We start from the raw sequence: 18,818 nt of genomic DNA on the forward strand, positions 1-18,818 counted from the left end.
TCAAAGTTATTTTACTTTCCCAAAACTGCCGGACAATTATTTTGTCACAAAACACTGCAGAAAGCTCAATGGGTGCTCATCTCTTTTATTGATGGAACTTCAGTCTTTGGAACAGGTTAGTACACCAAGTAAATACAAGCTCTTACATATTAGTTTTTACATTTAGTCATACAATCAGAAGCATGTTAGACTCACGAGGACATCTGCAGAGGGTCACCAACAAAAGAACATCCTACTCAATAGGTTTGTGAGGACAGTTTTGTCTTCTCAGTCAACAGGGGGAGAAAAAAAAATAAAGAAATGTGCTCGATTATATCAGCAGCCATCAACCAACCACACCATCCAACAGACACAATCCAAATGCAAAGAAATGGAAAGATTTCATGGAAAGTATATTAAAAGACAACAGTAACTTTGTTTTAAGTTAAATTCTTGACCAACCACCCAAAACTGCCTTTTTCTATTAGACAAAATATAAGTAGAATTGGGTGTTTGGAAACGAAAGTTCAGCTTTAGCAAAAGTCAAGTAATAATGAATGTAACAGTGTCTAATCAGGAGTGCAACACTATCAGATACAGTGACCCAGTCAAAGCTGGGATCAAAGGACATTTCACACAGACGGCACAACAGAACCTTCTGATTGGGTGGAGTGGTTCGCTAAGCGCTTTCATTTCAGGATATCTAAACTTTTTGTAGGAAGGAGTGTTTTCAATCAACGGTCACAGTACTGGAGGTGATCCGTTGTGGTCGGCTGCCTCCACCCTCCCACCACCCAAACAAAAGCTTCAAATGCTCATGCACGCAGACGAGGAATGCATCCACTTTTACTTTGAAATCAGCGATGAGGAAACGAGTACAGCAGCTTCTGGAGGATGTATTTATCTGAGGCCACACCGGAAACAAGTCTGACATTTATTAGTGAAGGGATACAGCTTCACTCCCTCTAACAAGTCTTGGGCCAGTGAGGCCATGGTCTTAGTCTAAACATTTCTTTGCATCATGTCCATCAGCTGAGTCTGTCTGCCCGAAAGGAGGAATGCACGAGTGAGGTGTGGAGGGAGGAGGAGGGTTATGAAAGATAGATGAAGGTGTAGGGAGAAAGCTGGGTAGCCAGGTTATCTGTTCAGGGCACCAGAATCACACGCATGGTGTTGGTGTAACCGGAGCCAGGACGCCAGCCGGTTAAGACGATGACAACATCACCCTCCTTGAAGAAGCCTCTGGCTTTGCCTGGAGAGGAGAACAGAACAAACTAATTCTTGAGCAGCACTCACTCAAAGCTCAACAGAAAAAAAAATGTTTTTGTTTTGTAAGAACAGATGACTCCCCACCCAGACGCTGGTATTCATCGTACAGCCTGAGAGGGATTTGTAGCGGCTTACCCATTTCCATGGCAAAGTTGACACGCATGTCGACGTCCTCCGCCCACACGTCATGAGCAGGCTTGGTGTAGAGGACGGGGAAGATCCCGCGGTACAGGTGGGCCTGGCGAGCCGTCTGGGCATTGCGGGTCACAGCAAGAATGGGTGCGCGGGGTCTGTACCGGGAAATCAGATGGGCAGACCTGCAGACAAAAACACAACAACAAAAATCTAAAGACAAAAAGAAAATGTAACAGGAGCTGATTTAAAGACAAAGGAGTTTGTAAAAAGAATAACCAAAAAGCAAATCAGTCTCCTTAGATTAATTTAGACTTGTCTAGTTAACTGCATGCATTTCTTACAATATTAGAAGAAGCACATTGTAGTTTTGATGCTTCCATTAAGCCCAATTACTCAAAGATTGAGATTTGTTCCTGGGAAGAGGAAAAATCTGAATCTGATCCGAACTGCAGACAGCACAGTGAGGGGTTGACAGCATCGACAGCTGTGGCGTTTTTGTCTGATATCAGAAGTCATTCGGAGGTGTGTGTGCAGTAACATACACTTTATAAACAGTAACCAATGTCTGGATTGATGCTAGAGGTGCATTGAAAAACAAAATCTAGTGTTTTCCCATCATTTGTCCCAACTGTTAAATATAATCAGATAAATAAAGAATGTTAGCATTCTTTGTGAATTATTTATCACAATTATTTGGAAATCGATATGTGATCCAATGGTTACCAAAAAAAAAAAAAAAATACTACATTTATAAAGGTCATTGCCCCAAATGCCCAAGTGCTTTCAGAGATTTTCACACAACTTGACTTCTTTTGACATTCAGCACAACTTCATGTTCTAGGTTCAATGAATTCTAAACGTCTATGTAAAGTAGACAAAATAATTAACTTGTCCCAATGAAAATTGTTTTTTTCATTGCACTAGTCAGATGTAATTAATCCAAGGAAGACAAATAAGCGAAGACACGTGGTGAATTATGAAAATCATGGAAAGTTGAGGTTCCTGTCTGCAGTCCAATTGATGCTCACTACCAAACTTTGATCGTTAACCAACAAAAGACCCAGAAATGTCAGTACATTCTCATTCATCCAGTTCAATTCTATTCTCCAAGATTCTTCCATAATAAAAAAATAAATAAAGTCTAGCTCATTGCTTTTTTTCCCAGTACTTTGAAGACCCAAAAATATTTGAGGAAGAAACAAATCGTTGACTACATAAGAAGAAAAAAAGCTTTAAATGTCAAACATTAGTGTTTTTAAGTAACTTTACATATAATGCCAGTGTGTCAGTCGTTCTTGGAAATGAGAGTTTATAATTGCAATGATAATATAAAATTCTTAAAAAGATTCTTGGGTCTCTGAGAACGCCACCATTAAAAGTCTGATAGGCATCTGGATTGGGCTACGACATTCCACACCAAAACCACTTCCCCATCGACACAAACATCACAGTTTAGAAAATCAAAGAATCAGGATCACGGAGTCTGTTACGTTCTGGAGGGAGAATCGGGAGCTTAGTATTATGGGCTGGGATGAGTTCCACATTAGCTTACCTTCAGGACGGGGATCATTTCACCCCCCGTCCCTCCCCTTACCTCCCAGTCTTGGTCAGAGTAATGATGGCACTAGCACAGCACTTGAAGGACGACTCCACCGCTCCGACTGCAACCGCCTCTGAAGGGTCTCTGGTCAGTTGGGTGTGCCTCCTCAGCTCCTCGAACAGCTGTCTGTGGAAGGTGGCTGCTTCGGCCTCTCGCGCTATCTGAGCCCCAAAGGGAAGGGTGGGCCAGGGATTACTCTCAACTACACGGTCAACAAACACCTCAAAAGGCACTCATCCCACTGGGAAGGACTGGCAAACACCAAACCGGACCAATTGTAAAAATATACATGGCTGAAAATGTAAATTAGCTGACGACCGGAAACAGCAGTGAGGAATTAAACCGATGTGAGTTTTGCAAAAGTGCAATAATAAAAATAATGATTTGTCAGTAAAGATGGTCTGGTTTAAGTGTTTCCCAATTCTCCCAGTTACTCCCTCTGTCAATCCCTGTCTGGCCCTACTCTCCCTCTTCCAGACTCCAAGAGTATTTTGAGGAATTCCTCAGGGTTCCACGTCAGGATAGACCCCCTACCTTCCAGAGCCTGTGAGCACAATGATCGCAGACGCTAAGCTCTTAAAGGAAGCCTCGACGGCACCGATTGCAATGGCCTCAGCGGGGTCGCTGCAGTGCGGCGTGGAACGACGCAGGTCCTCAAACACCTGCCGGTGGAACATGGCTGCCTCGGCTTCACGAGCGATCTGGCACATTTGGGGCGAGAGGCATCGAGCAAAACCATTCCCACAACAGGCACGCAGACGGAAAAGGAAAAGAAAAAACAGGGGGGAGGGGTTCAAAGAGGAAAGTTAAGTAAAAGAGACAAAGAAGATCAGGTGTTTAAGATAAACGAGAGTTAAAGGAAAAGCAGAGTGTGCAGTTAGCAGGAGACACAAGGAAACATTAAGAACACAATCAAAATACAACTATAAATCACTTAAAACAAAAATGCTTTAAATTCCAACAGCAAACAGTCATTTTTGCAGATATATTATAGATATATTATTCAAAAATAAAAAGGAAAAAACACAAAAGCAGACATGTTTTACAGCAGCAGAGAGTTCAGATCGCACACACTGCACACCAGTGTTTGTTAGGAAGTTAGAAGCAGCCGGGAGAAGCTGACGTACAGGGGTTCTGATTATAGATACCGGAGCCGAGCCTCTTTTCTAAGCATCTTCTTCACAATAGAGCTGGAGCATTAGGACTGCTGAGTCACTGAGACGAACGCAGAGGGAGGTTAGGCGGAGGAGGTCAGGGAAACGGGCAGTCCGTGCACTCATGCAATAGATACCAACGGTAATTTGATACCATCAAGGCCAAGATATTAATTTTTAATCGTTCACCCCCAAAAGGTGCCTTGTCGGTATCTGTCCCTGACTGCAGGTTTCACAAAAACACAGGTAAAGGAGTGACTTTAATGTCATGCCATCATTCAGTCAGGATGTACAAAGAAAATAAAAGGCGGTTTTGAATTTGGAAATTGATTCATTTGATGATAAGAAAAAAACAAATACTGAAAAGACATTTTTATGAGCAGGCAGCAACAGACATTTGCTTTAGATTGGAAGGGAAAGGACTCACAAGCCATTAGAGTAGAAACATTACATGCAGTATTTGGAAGTCAGGATTCTCATGCCTATAGTGAACCAAACAGCTGAACTATGTTTACATGCATGCCGTCAAAAGCATCTTCTATCTATCTACCTATATGTTCAGTAATCTTTGTGTTAAAAACAGACTAACAGTAAAAATAGAATTGAACAACAACAACATTGAACAACATTCTCTTCCTTAAAGCTTCTTTTAAAAACTGAAATAATAGTGGTATTTTTACATTACCCCTCATCTAAGAGTGAACTCCATTAGTTACTTTAGCCTTCTTCTACAGGTTTTAATAATAAAGTAATACAGGATTCATGAAACGCAAATATTTTCAGAGACAGTGACAGTTTAATGATGAAATCACTTTTAAATAACTATAGTTACTATAATTAGTATTTTAGGGGTATTGTAAATAACGCTGGTTGTTACACATTACATTGCGCATTATCAACTTTGAGTTTGTCAAAAAAAAAAAAAAGTCCTTTTGGAGGAAGAAGGTGTAGTTTTTCCACATATAATATAGTTTGAATGGTGGTACTATCAGTTTAAAAATATTTTTAGTCATTCTACAAGTAAAACCACAAGGCTTTCCAGCAGAACATTTCATACAGATCACCCAGCAGAGTCTGGATGTTAGATTAAAAATAATATATATATATTTTTAAAGATATTTCTGCAAGTAGATAGATTATCACAAAACAATTAAAAACAGTAAATACCCCCCCATCTCTCGTCTAATCCCCATTTAACTGTTGCAACTAATGAGCACATTTACACTATAGGGGTTAATTCAGGAAAAGACCCTTGTTAGGGTACATATGAAATATTCCCGTGCATGTAACACAGCAAATGTCATGAATAAACAAGCCGTTGAAACAGATTCTCAATGCTGCCAATTACTCAGATGGTTTATATGATGTTATAATTAAAAAGTTGGAGATTTTTGTCTCACGGGACAGAAGCACTGTTCTATCATTTATAGTTGAAATGAAATGCAAAAAAAAAAAAAAACATTTAGAAGTTGCTTCTTTTCCTAAAGCCTGTTTTTTTGTTTTGTTTTTTAAAATCGGTAGAAATTAAAAACCATGCAAATTGCATAAGTATGAAACAATGTATTGTTTTCTTTATTAAAAAAGACTAACAATATTATTGAAATCAACTCACCATGTGCTGTGTGCGCACCGCCTCGAGAGGATAGTCTCCCTTAGCAGTCTCCCCACTCAGCATAATGCAGTCAGCCCCATCCAGGACGGCGTTTGCCACGTCACTGCCCTCTGCACGGGTGGGCCTGGGCTTCTTGATCATGCTCTCCAACATCTGAACAGTTAAGAAGCATTTAGCTCACAAACAAGACAAAGAAATGCAGAGTCAGATGCATGGTGTTGGTCAAAAATATTCCGTCTCTGACCTGAGTGGCACATGTGATCGGCTTGCCAGCTCTGTTGCAGCGACCGATCATCATCTTCTGGGCTAGGAAAACCTTTTCTGTTGGGATTTCAATGCCCAGGTCACCACGAGCAACCATGATGCCATCACTAGCCTCCATGATCTCATCAAACCTGCAAACGAGCAGAAAACAAGCAGTTTATAGCTAGTTTTTGTGGGAATTCAAGTTCCCAAAAATTCAGATATTTATTCAATCACAAAAACTCTGAAGTGATCTTGGGGATCATTTTTCAGCAAACTTTTTCCCCCCTCGTCTTTTGGTTGCCCGATTAGGAGTCACCACAGATAATCACATACCCCTTTCCCTTCACCTCTGCTCCCTATAACTTCACCATTCCATTAGAGTCTCTCATTGACACACATTCTGTCTCGCTGTGGCCAACCTTTCTTCACCTTAACACTGGCTCTGTAATGTTACAAATGCCCTTCTAATAAAGTTCCATACAATTGCCTCTTATTTTTTTAAAATACAGTTTTTATAAATGTTCTATGATTTCATTTTGTCACATTTATCCACCACGTCTTAAAGTCAGCTCCATGAAAATACAGTCTGACTTTAAACCGGTTGGTGATTAGACGTAGGGAGACACATGGAATAGCTCATTAGCATAGCATCATCATCCTCTTTAAGGTCTTCATTTTTTCCTTAGTGATTTTTGCAACCATCTCCTCCACAACCACTACCTATTCCAGGGGTTGACATAGCCCAGAAATTTGCACTGGCCCACAGGGCCAGTAGTTTTTGAAAGTTACTGGCCCGACACCGCGCACAGCGAGACCCGCCGCTCCGCAGGTGCTTGCAACTTTAGGGGGGTCCGGGGGCATGCCCCCCCGGAAAATTTTAATATGGTGCAATTTGGTGCATTCTGGTGACATCTAGCACTTATTTATACACTTTTCAATGACTAAAAATAGAGCATATCAAACTTAAATCTGCTCTAGTCTGTTTCAGATGTTTTGAAGAGAGCGCTGCAGTGTAGTAGTTAACACTAGTTAAGAAGTTTTCATGCTGCTTCTAATCACTGCTATTTCAAATTTGTTCCTAATCAATAGTTAAGAAGTTTTATTGACTTTTTTGCCCTGACTGCCTTAAGGTTCTGCTTTTTGTTACTGTTGCAAAGTTACATTTACTTTTTAGTTACTTTAGTTACCTAATTAAATTAAATAATTGAAAAATTAAATACAATTAAATTACTGAGATCATTCAGCTAACTAGAAATACTTACTGCTTACAGTGTTGTAAAGAAAAACAAAATTAAGTAGTTTGACCTTATACTCCATTTGAGTCTGAGATTCAGGTATTTTGAGTTGCCTTTGATTCTTTGACATTCAGCTTAAAGCTTAGTGCATACAGTTTCATCTTCAATGCATTCATTAAATATCTTGCTGTCCATACTACTAATTAATAACTACTAACATATTCCTATCTATTCCTGCCATGTCTTCCACATCTCTGACATGCTTCAGTCTCTCTTCAGTGACGGTGTTGGATTTATGATCATCGCGGTGAAAAACCACCAGGGGGCGCGCTGATATGTGTGTCAGTTTAAATATATCTGCATAAAATGTAATAACCCACTGGCTTGTTCCTTCGTTGTTGCTGTTTAACATTGTTTAGTATTGAATTGTTACATTCAATAAAGTTTGAAAAAAAAAATTGAGTGAGCGCGTGCCGCGTGGTGCTCGGCAGTGACAGCCGCGCGCGCAGGCGGGAGAGGAGGAGAAGAGTGATAAAAGGTTTCCCATAGAAACCCTTGAAGTCTGAACACAGGACTAGCAGAAAAAGTGAATTATAAAGACGAGGTAAATCTACACGTTTTCGCAAAATATACTTTATTGTAAAAGGTGAAAAATGTATTAATTGTTAGATATTTTAGTGGCCCGAGCGGACAAGTAAAAAATAAAGTCTTGTGGTCCGTACTGCTCGAAAAACAGGACCGGGCCAGCGGACAAATGGCTATGTTGAGCCCTGTATTCTACTCTGCTCTCATCAGCTCTTCAATTTTCTCCTTCCATCTTTCCATCACACTCGTGGAAACTATAAATTTCCTGCCCCGGTCCTTGATCACCCCAATATGCTGCATATCCTTCCCATCTCAATCCTACCAACCTGTACAGCGCTACCTCTCCCTTCTTTGTGTTCAACCTATCACCTTACTCTTGTTTTCTGTCCTCCCACTGATCCACTTTCTCTTAACCAACCTTTTCCTCTCAACACACCTCTAAACGTCTTCATTCCAGCAACAAGTCTCATCTGGTTTCCTCATTCAAAACTTCAACTCTAAGCTCCTTAAACTAACAGTAGTGCAATTTCAAACAGTACCCTGTAGGTCATCGTTACCCTGAGGCATGCCTGATTTGATGTAGATGTTTGGTTTGTGGTATTGCATGATAGATTTTAGTTTCATGTTGGATGTCCTTCCTGATTCATCCAGCTGCCTTTCCCTAGACTTGGAACCTGCACACACAGGGTCTGGATTTTGCCCCCTTGGGGTTGCATTTTTCCGCAAACTTCAACGATGCTACTTTAAATTTCATTTTACATGTAGGATGCAACAATCAGGGCCAATTGTATTGAACTCCGCGTTAGAAAACAATAGCCAACAAAGTATAAAAAGAGGAAGGAAACCACTGCATCTATATTCTTACCTCCGTACACCCTCATGGTTCTCCAGCTTGCTAATGATCTTGATATTTTTGCCTCTTTCTCCCAGCACCTTTCGGACAGCATGCACATCTGCAGCTTTACGAATGAAGGAGGCAAAGACCATGTCGACGCCCTGCTCAACACCAAACTGCAGGTCCTGGATGTCTTTTTCTGACACAGCCGGCAGGTCCACAGCAGCACCAGGGAGATTCACTCCTTTCTTACTGCCCAAGGTGCCACCATTTTCAATCTCACATATGATGAAATCAGAGCCTATAAAAGAAAATTTATATTAATTAAAAAAAAACAACTATATTATCCCTTTCCACCAGGATATGAGGTGAACTCTCTTTTCTTACCAATTTCCACGACTTGGAGGGAAATAAGTCCATCATCGATGTAGATTTTGCTGCCAATTTCCACCACTTTGGTGATGTTCTTATAGTCGAGCCAAAGATTTTCTTCACTGCAATTCTCCTGGTAAGCATCATCTAATGTAATCTTGATTGTGTTGCCCTTCTTCAGCTCCACTTCAGCAGTGCCGCTCTGTTGCGTGATTAAAACAACATTTTTATTTCAACAGGTTTTTCCATTTTAATCGTCATTTTCACACTTTTCCTGACATTATTAGTGTTATCATGTTAAAAACCACAAATAGAAAAGTACTTAACGCACTCCTCTGATGAGACCAGTCCTGATCTCGGGGCCCTTGGTGTCCAGAGCAATGCCAATGGGTCTGTACTGGATACTTCCAGGTACAAAGCTCTCACATGCTTCGCGCACATTCTTGATGGTCTCTGCATGGTACTTAAAAAACAAATACAACATTAGTAATGGTACTGAACTATGAATCAATCAAATTATTTGCATAATTATTAGTAATCCTGCAAAGTTTTTTCATGAACAACTAATTGTTTTGTAAGATATAAAACTTTAAAATGAACGAATTATTATTTTTGTCTGTGTAGCAGCCAATACTTTTTCTTGGTTTGGATTACAACTTGGTGTAGGTTTGATACTTCTTGTGTACATTTCTGCTGTATAACAATGTGGAAAATATTTCAGCCATTGGTGGCACAGGGATGTCTAAACAGTACACAGTATGCAGTGCTTAGGTGGTTTTTGGGTGATGGGAGGTCACAAGGTTTTACCATTTTGTTTGGTTATATTTCCATGTAACAACTTTGCTGTTATTTTATCAACTTCCATACAGTCACGTAAATAAACGGCACACAGAATTTTTCGCTGCTGATTATGATTGACATCTTAAATGAATGGCAACATAAACCCAATTGGCCATTTCACTTTGACAATATCTTTGAAGTGAGTCACTGCCATCAACTACACCCAAAGTGCAACTAAAAGCTCGATACATTTGGAGACTAAGCTGGTTTTCTCTAAATCTTATTAATCACTTGTGTAGTAAATATTTTTAAACAAAACACCATAGAATCTATGGATTTTGAAAGCAATAAAATGGTATTAATACCAACTTGACATGCTTCGGCCTAAGTGATTCAGTGGCTGAGAAAATGTATTTGTCACGTATGCATATCGCAATAAAGTTGCTGGCAGCAAGACATTGCTAATATAAAATGTCCTTGAACACACCTTAAGTTATTACACATAAACCACCTTTAAGAGCAGAGGTGCCTGCTATGGGAATATAATTATAAGGAAAAGGCAAAAAAGAAATTCTACAGAAAAGTGTAAGTGAGAAGACAAAACCCAACCATCTATATTAGAATAAAAAAAAATAAAAAAAAACCTGACTGTTGTGCTCCGCAGTTCATACCAGAAGACTGCCTGACAAACCGTCAGAAGACCAGTTTTTGAAAATCACTGCATACGTGGCTCCTATTCAAGGTTGTAAGGTAGGACTGCCCTGCTTCCTGCTATTATCTGTGTCACCTGATCCAGATAATCAACAGCTGCTGCGCAGATAAATATTGCATTTACGTTATTTATTGCTTTCTGTTCCATAAGTGAATATTGAATTTTACCATCCCCTAAACCTTTCACTAAAGGAAAGTGAAAGGTAATTTGTCATTGCAAGTCTAGTGAACCAAAGAAATTATTGCAACAAGGGCATTTGTATTGTTCTTAATGTCAGTTCTTTTTCTGTTTCACACAAATTTGAATACGTTTACTTGCTATATATTTAAATTTCATGTTTAGCAGTTTGTTTAATATCACCTAGAAACTTTCATAAGGGGTATGCATTTTCCAGTGAAGCGTGTCTTATTTTTGACATCTCTATACAGTAATCCCCCGCCCATTCGCAGTTTAATATTCGCGCCCCGGCCATTCGCGGGTGGCCGCAGATGACGTGACGTCTCAAGCGTGAGCCGCAGAACAGCGCTCATTCCGCAAATTTTGAAAAACGATTTACTCTGTACTTTACTGTAAAGTATTGTTTACGCATTTAAGATGCCATCCAAACGCCCAGCTTCTGGAAATGAACCCAAACGGCAGAAAAAGGTTCTGACTCTGCAGAGGATCTGGGAGTTTTAAAACAGCGTCAATTATTCGCGGATTATTGTTATTCGCGGGGGGGTGAGGAACGTAACCCCCGCGAATACAAGGGATTACTGTACATAAAAAAGCAACAAAGATCTGCAGCTACTTCCTCAAAAAGATTGAGAATGCTCAGAGGCAAAACTTTTGAGCATTGTATAAGCACAACTGCCAACGCGGCAGGTCTATTCTTGCTTCAAGATGTAAGCAGATAACAGTCCTGAATGAAATACGTGATTTTTTTCTCTGGGAGCAAGTTAAATTATAAACCAACAATGACATGAAAACATCAGTGTGATATGAATTGCCACATAATTCAATATACCAGTCACTGGCTTTGCAGTGATAAAGCACAGAGACGGTTTGACCACATTTAAAAAGGGGTCATAATCTGGATGTTGACTGTAGGCCCGTTGAGAAAACTGTGTTGTAATATTGGGCTACATAAATGAAACTGCATTGACTGTTCAGTGGCCTCTTTCTGAGACAAAAAAAGACCATGTAGACAGACTTACTTCATGTGAACCATGGGAAAAGTTCATACGAGCTATGTTCATTCCAGACTTGATCATCTCTTTCAGCATTTCCACAGAGCGAGAGGCAGGTCCTGTTGAGAGTTAATGCATCACAAAATCTTCTGTCAGTCTATATTGTCTGCATAAATATTTGTATTTAAGTGCACTTTAAGATTCCCATTTCTATAAACATCTGTAAAAATGATTGACAAAAAAATGAAAAATAAAAGACCAACCAATGGTACAGATGATCCCCGTGTTGCGTGCAGTGGTGGGTTCAGAGTCAATGTCAAGCAGGCACATATGTTCCAAGAAGCTGTCGGCCATTGCAGCATTGAGTTGCTGGGTCTGGATGAAGGCAGAGCCCATGTCTGAAGACTTTGACCCAGGCATGTTTTTTGGAGCAAGTGAAGTCCTGCATGAAAGAGATAAAAAGATGGTGCAGTCAGGGGATACTAAATGTTTGAAGTAAAAGCAATAGTTGCAACAAAAAAGTTTTCAGACTGAAATCCAAAATTGGAAATCTTCTCTGTTTCTGAAAGAATCCAATGTGATGTATAAAAACCTGTTTGGTTGCACATCTTGGCCCTGTGGTTAAAGTGGTTTAATCTTAGCCATGAAAAGATCATTTTCCATTCTCTTAAGTTTAAAGTACGAGAATATGGAAGATATTCACTAAGCTTTTAACCTTAAACTAGTCTTTTCAATTATATTTAGGCAACAATTCACGAATAGAACAAAAGATTCCAACATAACATATCATTAAACACACAGAAAAGAGATGCTACGCAAACTCTAATTTTGCTAGGAAAAAAGTTTTTAAAATGTACCAATTAAAACAGGAAGAGTGACCTTCCTTCCCCTCTGATGACATTCTTATGCAAGATCCTGTATAAACTTTCCAACTTAAAGCCATACTTTAACCAACCGACAGTGTATTTGAGCAGGGTGCAGCAGCGCACCCGTCTTATTGAGGAATGCAGCTCCTTTTGGTGCAGTGATTACGCAAATACAACCCAGTCATTTGAAATGATTTGATGACCAGCTAATCAGAGAAAATTTAATTAAAACATTTGTTTTTTTGTTTCGAATTTCATCTAAGGTGTGGTGTTGTATGAAGTCGTTCATTGTAGTGTCAATATTTTTTTGGAAATTAATCATTCATATTAAAAAAGTGATCAATCTCTTCTTCACGACTGTCCCACCAACCTTAACCGTCATTACTTTTAGAGTCTATTGTACAAGCTTTCCAAGGTCCAATTCATTTATCCAGCAGACTAAAGTGAAGGAGAGAAAAACTCAGCCGATACACATAATAAGCACGGCAACCAATACAAAAGATTAATCAAACTCAAGCAATGATTCCAATTTGCAAACATATCAAAAAACACACATCTCAGGGCTTCTCTCTTACACATCTCTCTTACACACAAAAAAAACAAAAAAAAAAAAAAATCAAACATGGTCTCTTTAAAATGAAACATTTTACACAGATTACAAACAGGGCTTTGTCATAGCTGTGGGACATATCTTGGGCAATCATGTGCAAAAAGAGCAACAACAAAAAAAGCCTTCGGGAGGGTGAGACAACCTCATTCAATACAATCATCTTTACACTTGACAAGTGGAAAGAAGAGTTGGTAATTACCTTTACCAAAGATTTGGGGATTTCCTAATGAATAACTTTTGTTTTTCTAATAAAATCATGATGTTTTCTTCAGGTAGCACATTTTTTCTAGGGACAATAAGGAAGATGAAGCACAAATATTTCCACATTTTGGCAGGGATTTCGCAAGTTTTCTTTTTTACTATTCACCAAATCTGGTCTTGTTTTATGAATTTCCAAATACAAAAAAAAAAAATCCTTTTGACACTATTACATTATTTTACATTTTTCATTTTCTTCAGCGTTTACAAAAAATTTTATATATACACAAAAATTTTTAATTTGGTTATCACTGAATTGAAAAAAAAAAAAAAAAGTATAAAAGTGGGTAACTATTTAGGTCTAGAAACTTAAGATTAGGACAAAGTTCATGTTAAAGTGTATATTTAATGATGAAGCATTTCCCATATTAAAAATTAAGCATTATTAGCACCAAGCATCCGAGTAAAAGTCTGAACCGCAGAGGCTAGATCAAGTTTCCTTCAGTTAGTTGAATGAATTACAGTTTCTGTAATTCAAGTAAGAGCAACCTCCTTGGTTTAGTAAGGTTTAGGAAAAACTAAAGCTACCAATTCTAATTTTAACCCCTAGAAGCTATTGGTACTAAAATATATGCCTAAAGACACTTAATTTCAAAAGGTACAAATATGCCCTAGAGTTTAGGCTGTTATAGAGATGAGAATTTAAAAAGAACAACAAAAAGTGACACTTAGAAGCACACAAGTAGAATGAAGGCGCCTGTAGCAGCCACATCTAAAAGACTTTAAGGAATTAGGCTTCAAAGACTCATAGATTGACTTCCTTTGACTCATTACTAATTTTGCATCACAGCAGGGGGAATCAGAGCATGTGTCACTTCACAAAGAGCTGCAGACTGATGATGCAACTTTTCCATCAATTAGGCAGACGTGTGTTGTACGTGAGCACAGCCACATCCCACTTATCTGACCTGTCTGAATCATGGACAGCCAGGCACAACAGGCCTACAACAGTAACATTAACCCCGACACAGATATAGAACGCCGTTGATAGCACATGAATAATCCCTCAAATCCTTTTTTCAGAACATCTATTTTAGTCTAGCATTGCCACCTTCTTCATTTGTCTACCTGAGACTTCAAACTCTTATTCTTGAAATATTAAGAGTTCAACCTTTAGCAACTACAACAACATGGCTGTGAGGCTAACATGAGATTCACAAAGTTCAAGCACGGTTGTGATGTAACATGACCTAATCCAATTTGGCTTAATTGTTCACTTTCTCTCAAAGTATTTGCAAGCTACATACCACCAGTGGCCATGTCTGTTCCTCCTGGGAATAGCAAAGCCTGCAACTAAAAAGGATCTCCAAAGCAAACCCAGCGTGTTGGATCTTCCACCTTCCGAGAGCAAACCAGTCCTGAACCTCCAAGCTGGAGTTTGAGTGCATATGTGCGACACTTTCAGGAGCTCAAGAGTAAATCCATTCAATGAGGATAAAGGACAAAGAGACAGTCTACTATAACCCGGCAACCCTCCGATCCGCGGAGATACATTAAACCTCTATCACGACAGAACTGCGTCCCAGAGACCAGTGTTACTGCAAGCCGAGGTCATTCCAAAACTGTTCTAAAAATAGATCTCATGCTAATTATAACTTAGCATGCAGTGTATGCAGCTGGAAATATTGTAGCAGTAATGTACACTGATATTTACACTATCCTGCTTGAGAACTATAATAACAAACCCACACACAGACTGGCTTGCGTATGTGAATTTTGGACAATTCTTTAAATTAAATCAAAATAAACACAAAAGCTAAACTTTCTTGAATGGAGATTGTGTGAGTAAACAAATAATGTGAGTAAACAAATAATCCTAAATTGCCTTGATGTCTTACAACCCTTTAACCCTAACCTACTCCCTGGGGTTAAACCGTTATTTGTCCACAGGAAAGTCAATGTGAGGGTCAGCCGAGGTGTTTTCAATACACAAAGCATGAAGATTATGCCTAAAGGGCGCTCAGAAATATTTGTTTGAGAGAGACAGATCATATTTCCTTTTTTCATTATATTTAACTTTTTTTTAAAAATAAATAAAGATTTTGATAAAGTTATAAAATAAAATAAAAAGGTAATCTAATGCTTAGAAGGCTGTGCTACACCTGCAATCATCCATTTGAGTGCAGTCTGTCACGAAGCAGCATTTTTTGGGCTGTAACTGCAGTATCAAGATACAACAGAGTCTGTCGTGGTTTAAACAAGTATTTTAAGAAATAAATATTTAAAAGATGGTATAATTCAGATGATTTAACTTTAAAAGTTAACATTACACTAAAAAATGGCGGAAAATTAACGGTAGGACGAATCTTAAAATGTCTCATTTGGGTGAAAAAAGACGAGGTGGAAAAAAAAAGGCGCCTCAAAGTTTACCAGAAAAAAACAAATTAAATTAAGAGTGTGGACAGCAACGATGCGGTAAAGGTCACGTTCTCCCATCCTGCGTCACATTTTCCTGATCTGTAGACATCACGGCGATTAGCCAATAGGAGACCGAGAAGACGAAGAGCCACACCCACAACAGGAGGCAACAGGAAGAGAATCCACTACTGTTAACATTTGACGCATTCTATTTAATGTCATGATTCAAAGTTGCTTAAATTTGAACGGAAACTGCAACTATACCAAAAATTTATATATTATGAAAATTGATATATATATATAAAAATTGATATTCAAAGTAGGAACGAAATTCTACCAGTTTATTTAACCGCATTTTTCCGTGTCTCATTTAAGTCATTGAGCGAAAACCAGATGAACGTGCTCCCAACGTTTGTGTGGCAATTGTTACATTGGCATAGTTTACTTTGAACCTGATTTTAGGGGATTGTAAGGAAAAATATAAATCACAAACTGAATATAATCCGAAACTACGCATCAAAAATAAAATTCGTTAAAAGGGAACACACTGAACGCAATAGCAACATTTCTAAACACCAAAGCGAAGGCCACAGTATGGTTACCCACCTTATGTAACTGTCGTGATGCGAAGACTAACGCTGCTGCTGACAGAGTGAGACCAAGCGGCTCAAGGTGATCTCCCTTTAGTTCCTCGTTGAGAGGGACTACTTTACGAGGATGCTGAGACATATCCCTCCGACCGAATAACACCGTGCACGTAAACAAAATGGTTGTTAATTTACTTTCCGCACTCACGTAAATCTTCATGTAAGGTACATAACATGTTTATTTTAAGGATGGGTGGGTGAAAAGGGGAACAAATTGTTAAAACAAAGATCGACGCGGAGGAATACGGAAGAGCGTGCTAGAGCTGGTATGCTAGGTTAGGGAGCCAATGGGTATGCGTGAATTCACCACAAGGAAAAAAGGCGACATGTCAAGTCTTTCGTAGTTTAAAAATGTGCTAATGAGACAAAAGGACGGAGTATTGAAAACGGCGCATTCCTATATATACTTTATCACTAACGACTGATAACGACAGAGGTCCGTATCTATATTGCGAGGGAGGTTGAAAGCATCATTGTGCGAATGTGAAACCTATACATCATTTCCATATTATAACTCACGACGACTATTCTAAAGATTCAAAAGTAAGAAGCTCCAAAACCACACACACATTGATCACGAATGACTGCATTCATTATTTTGTATTCAGTCCAAGTGGCTGCACAATACAAAGGATGAATGGGTTGAATCTCTCAGAGAAGAATGCAAGCTAACATCGCCATCTAGTGGTGACTAATCATACATCCAGCAGCATGTTTTTGTGAACTTGCTTGACCGCATATGCTGGGCTGAAATTCATTTAATACTTTTTTCATAACTTTTAGGCAAAGTTATTAAAATATCAAGGCTTACCTAGGCTTTATTACTGCAAACTTTTATTTGCACACTACTCTGTATATCAAATTTAACAGTTAAATTATTTGTAATGCATCAAAAATAACATTCACACATCCATTGTTCAGTGCCTTAACAAACAAACAAAAAATACATATAGTAGTTTTAGTATCAATTGTTTTAGTTCATATCTGCTCTTATGAGCCAAGTTTTTCTGTCTAGCAATAAATAATTATATTAGATAACTAATAGCGTGTTGGCTCAACTTTGATCCACCTTGTTTTGGCTGATTTTTCAAAAATGCTTTAGCCTGTACTTTTATCAATTTAGTTGTGCTGATAATTGATTTGCTATAGTGGTGCCTGAAAGGAGCAGCCAGCTTATATATTTACATTTAAATGAAATTCACAAAAATGGTAAGCGCATAGGCTAGGCGCATGAAAAACAAGGGTTCGTTTCCTTGGGGGCACGATGAGCTTCATCCAGTGTGGGTCCTTGCGCAAGACCCTTCGTGCCATTGCCTATTTATGTAGCCACAAGGGTCCCCAAGTCGGGCCCCCCCCTGTTCTGGTCCCCAACCTGGATTAGACACAGGGTTCTGTCAGGAAGGGCATCCGGCGTAAAAATGTCTGCCAAACCACCTACACAAATCAGTGGAAGGGGATTCATTGTGGCGCCCCATGACAGAATATGCCTAAAGGTGAACACTGGTAAAGGAAAAAATCTAATTGTTCTTCTTTTCTTTTTCGGCATTGTTTATTTCTAATACACTTTTTAACCCCCTTGATACTGGAATTCATTTCCAGCTATTAAAAAAAAACTTATGTATTTGCTTTTATGTAGATACATAATTTAGGTAATTTTGGAGACAAAGTGGTTTGATACTTATTTGCATCAGTAGACGTCAAAGGGTTAAATGTCTAAATTTCTCATCCCTTATTACCTCTAAAAGTTGCAGACTTTTGGAAGCCAACAAGGACTAAAATCTACAAAAACAATGTAAACAATATTAAGTGGTCAGTCTTGATTAAAATGTTTTAGGATTTACTATGGTACTACTATCATAATGGTTTCCCAAAGAAGTGGTGAAGAGTTAGTTTATCTCTAACATAGATATTAAATCTCCAGTAAAATGAGATTTTATGTAAACTGGTACAGAGTCTTTTAATTACTATATGGCAGCACTGACAAGATCCACATACGTTTGTGTACTATTCCCTTTTTTTTTCTTACCTGGTCACACCTCCAGATGTGGCACTGCTACTTCCACTTCCCATGCTGTTGGCTCACTGGCTCTTTAACTGCCTCTGCCTAGAATCACAACACTGCAACATGCAAACCCATTTGTCCAGGTGAGGAACAAGTTACTTGTGAAGGTCTGTCTGTCCACCAGTGACGCTACTTGTTGCCATCAGCATTAATCACAGCTAAGCCCCAAGGCCACGAGGTACAAATAAGACAATGTGCTCAGATAAATCTCATTTAAGCAGATACAATGTCTAATGCCTCACACCCCAACACAATATAACACAAATGCAATAAAGATGGCAGCAATAAATAAAATAACACTTATAAATACGAAAGCAATACTAAATTTAATTAA

General features: G+C 38.8%; 1 protein-coding gene across 6 annotated transcripts; it reads right to left on the reverse strand.

Annotated features, from left to right (window-relative positions):
• Positions 1–69: 69 nt before the first annotated feature.
• On the reverse strand, positions 70–18,613 carry pkma (pyruvate kinase M1/2a). 6 transcript variants are annotated; one of them, XR_013654915.1, is made up of 12 exons: positions 18,449–18,604; positions 11,947–12,125; positions 11,711–11,802; positions 9,354–9,485; positions 9,038–9,224; positions 8,681–8,951; positions 5,994–6,144; positions 5,750–5,902; positions 3,518–3,684; positions 2,978–3,144; positions 1,384–1,565; positions 70–1,231 (listed from the first exon to the last, which is right to left on the reverse strand). XR_013654915.1 is itself a non-coding variant. In XM_020700208.3 (11 exons), the coding sequence occupies exons 1-11, from the start codon at positions 18,490–18,492 to the stop codon at positions 1,125–1,127; spliced, it is 1,665 nt and encodes a 554-aa protein (XP_020555867.1). In that variant the 5' UTR covers positions 18,493–18,613; the 3' UTR covers positions 70–1,124. The 6 variants fall into 6 exon arrangements, 5 of the variants coding, with proteins under 5 accessions (XP_020555867.1, XP_020555872.1, XP_078800758.1 ...); XM_020700208.3 differs by lacking the exon at positions 2,978–3,144 and having other exon boundaries at positions 18,449–18,613; XM_020700213.3 differs by lacking the exon at positions 3,518–3,684.
• Between the last annotated feature and the right edge of the window lie 205 nt (positions 18,614–18,818).

The sequence above is a fragment of the Oryzias latipes genome, chromosome 3, assembly GCF_053564925.1.
Source record: "Oryzias latipes strain Hd-rR chromosome 3, Olatipes_Hd-rR_3.1".
NCBI lineage: Eukaryota > Metazoa > Chordata > Actinopteri > Beloniformes > Adrianichthyidae > Oryzias > Oryzias latipes.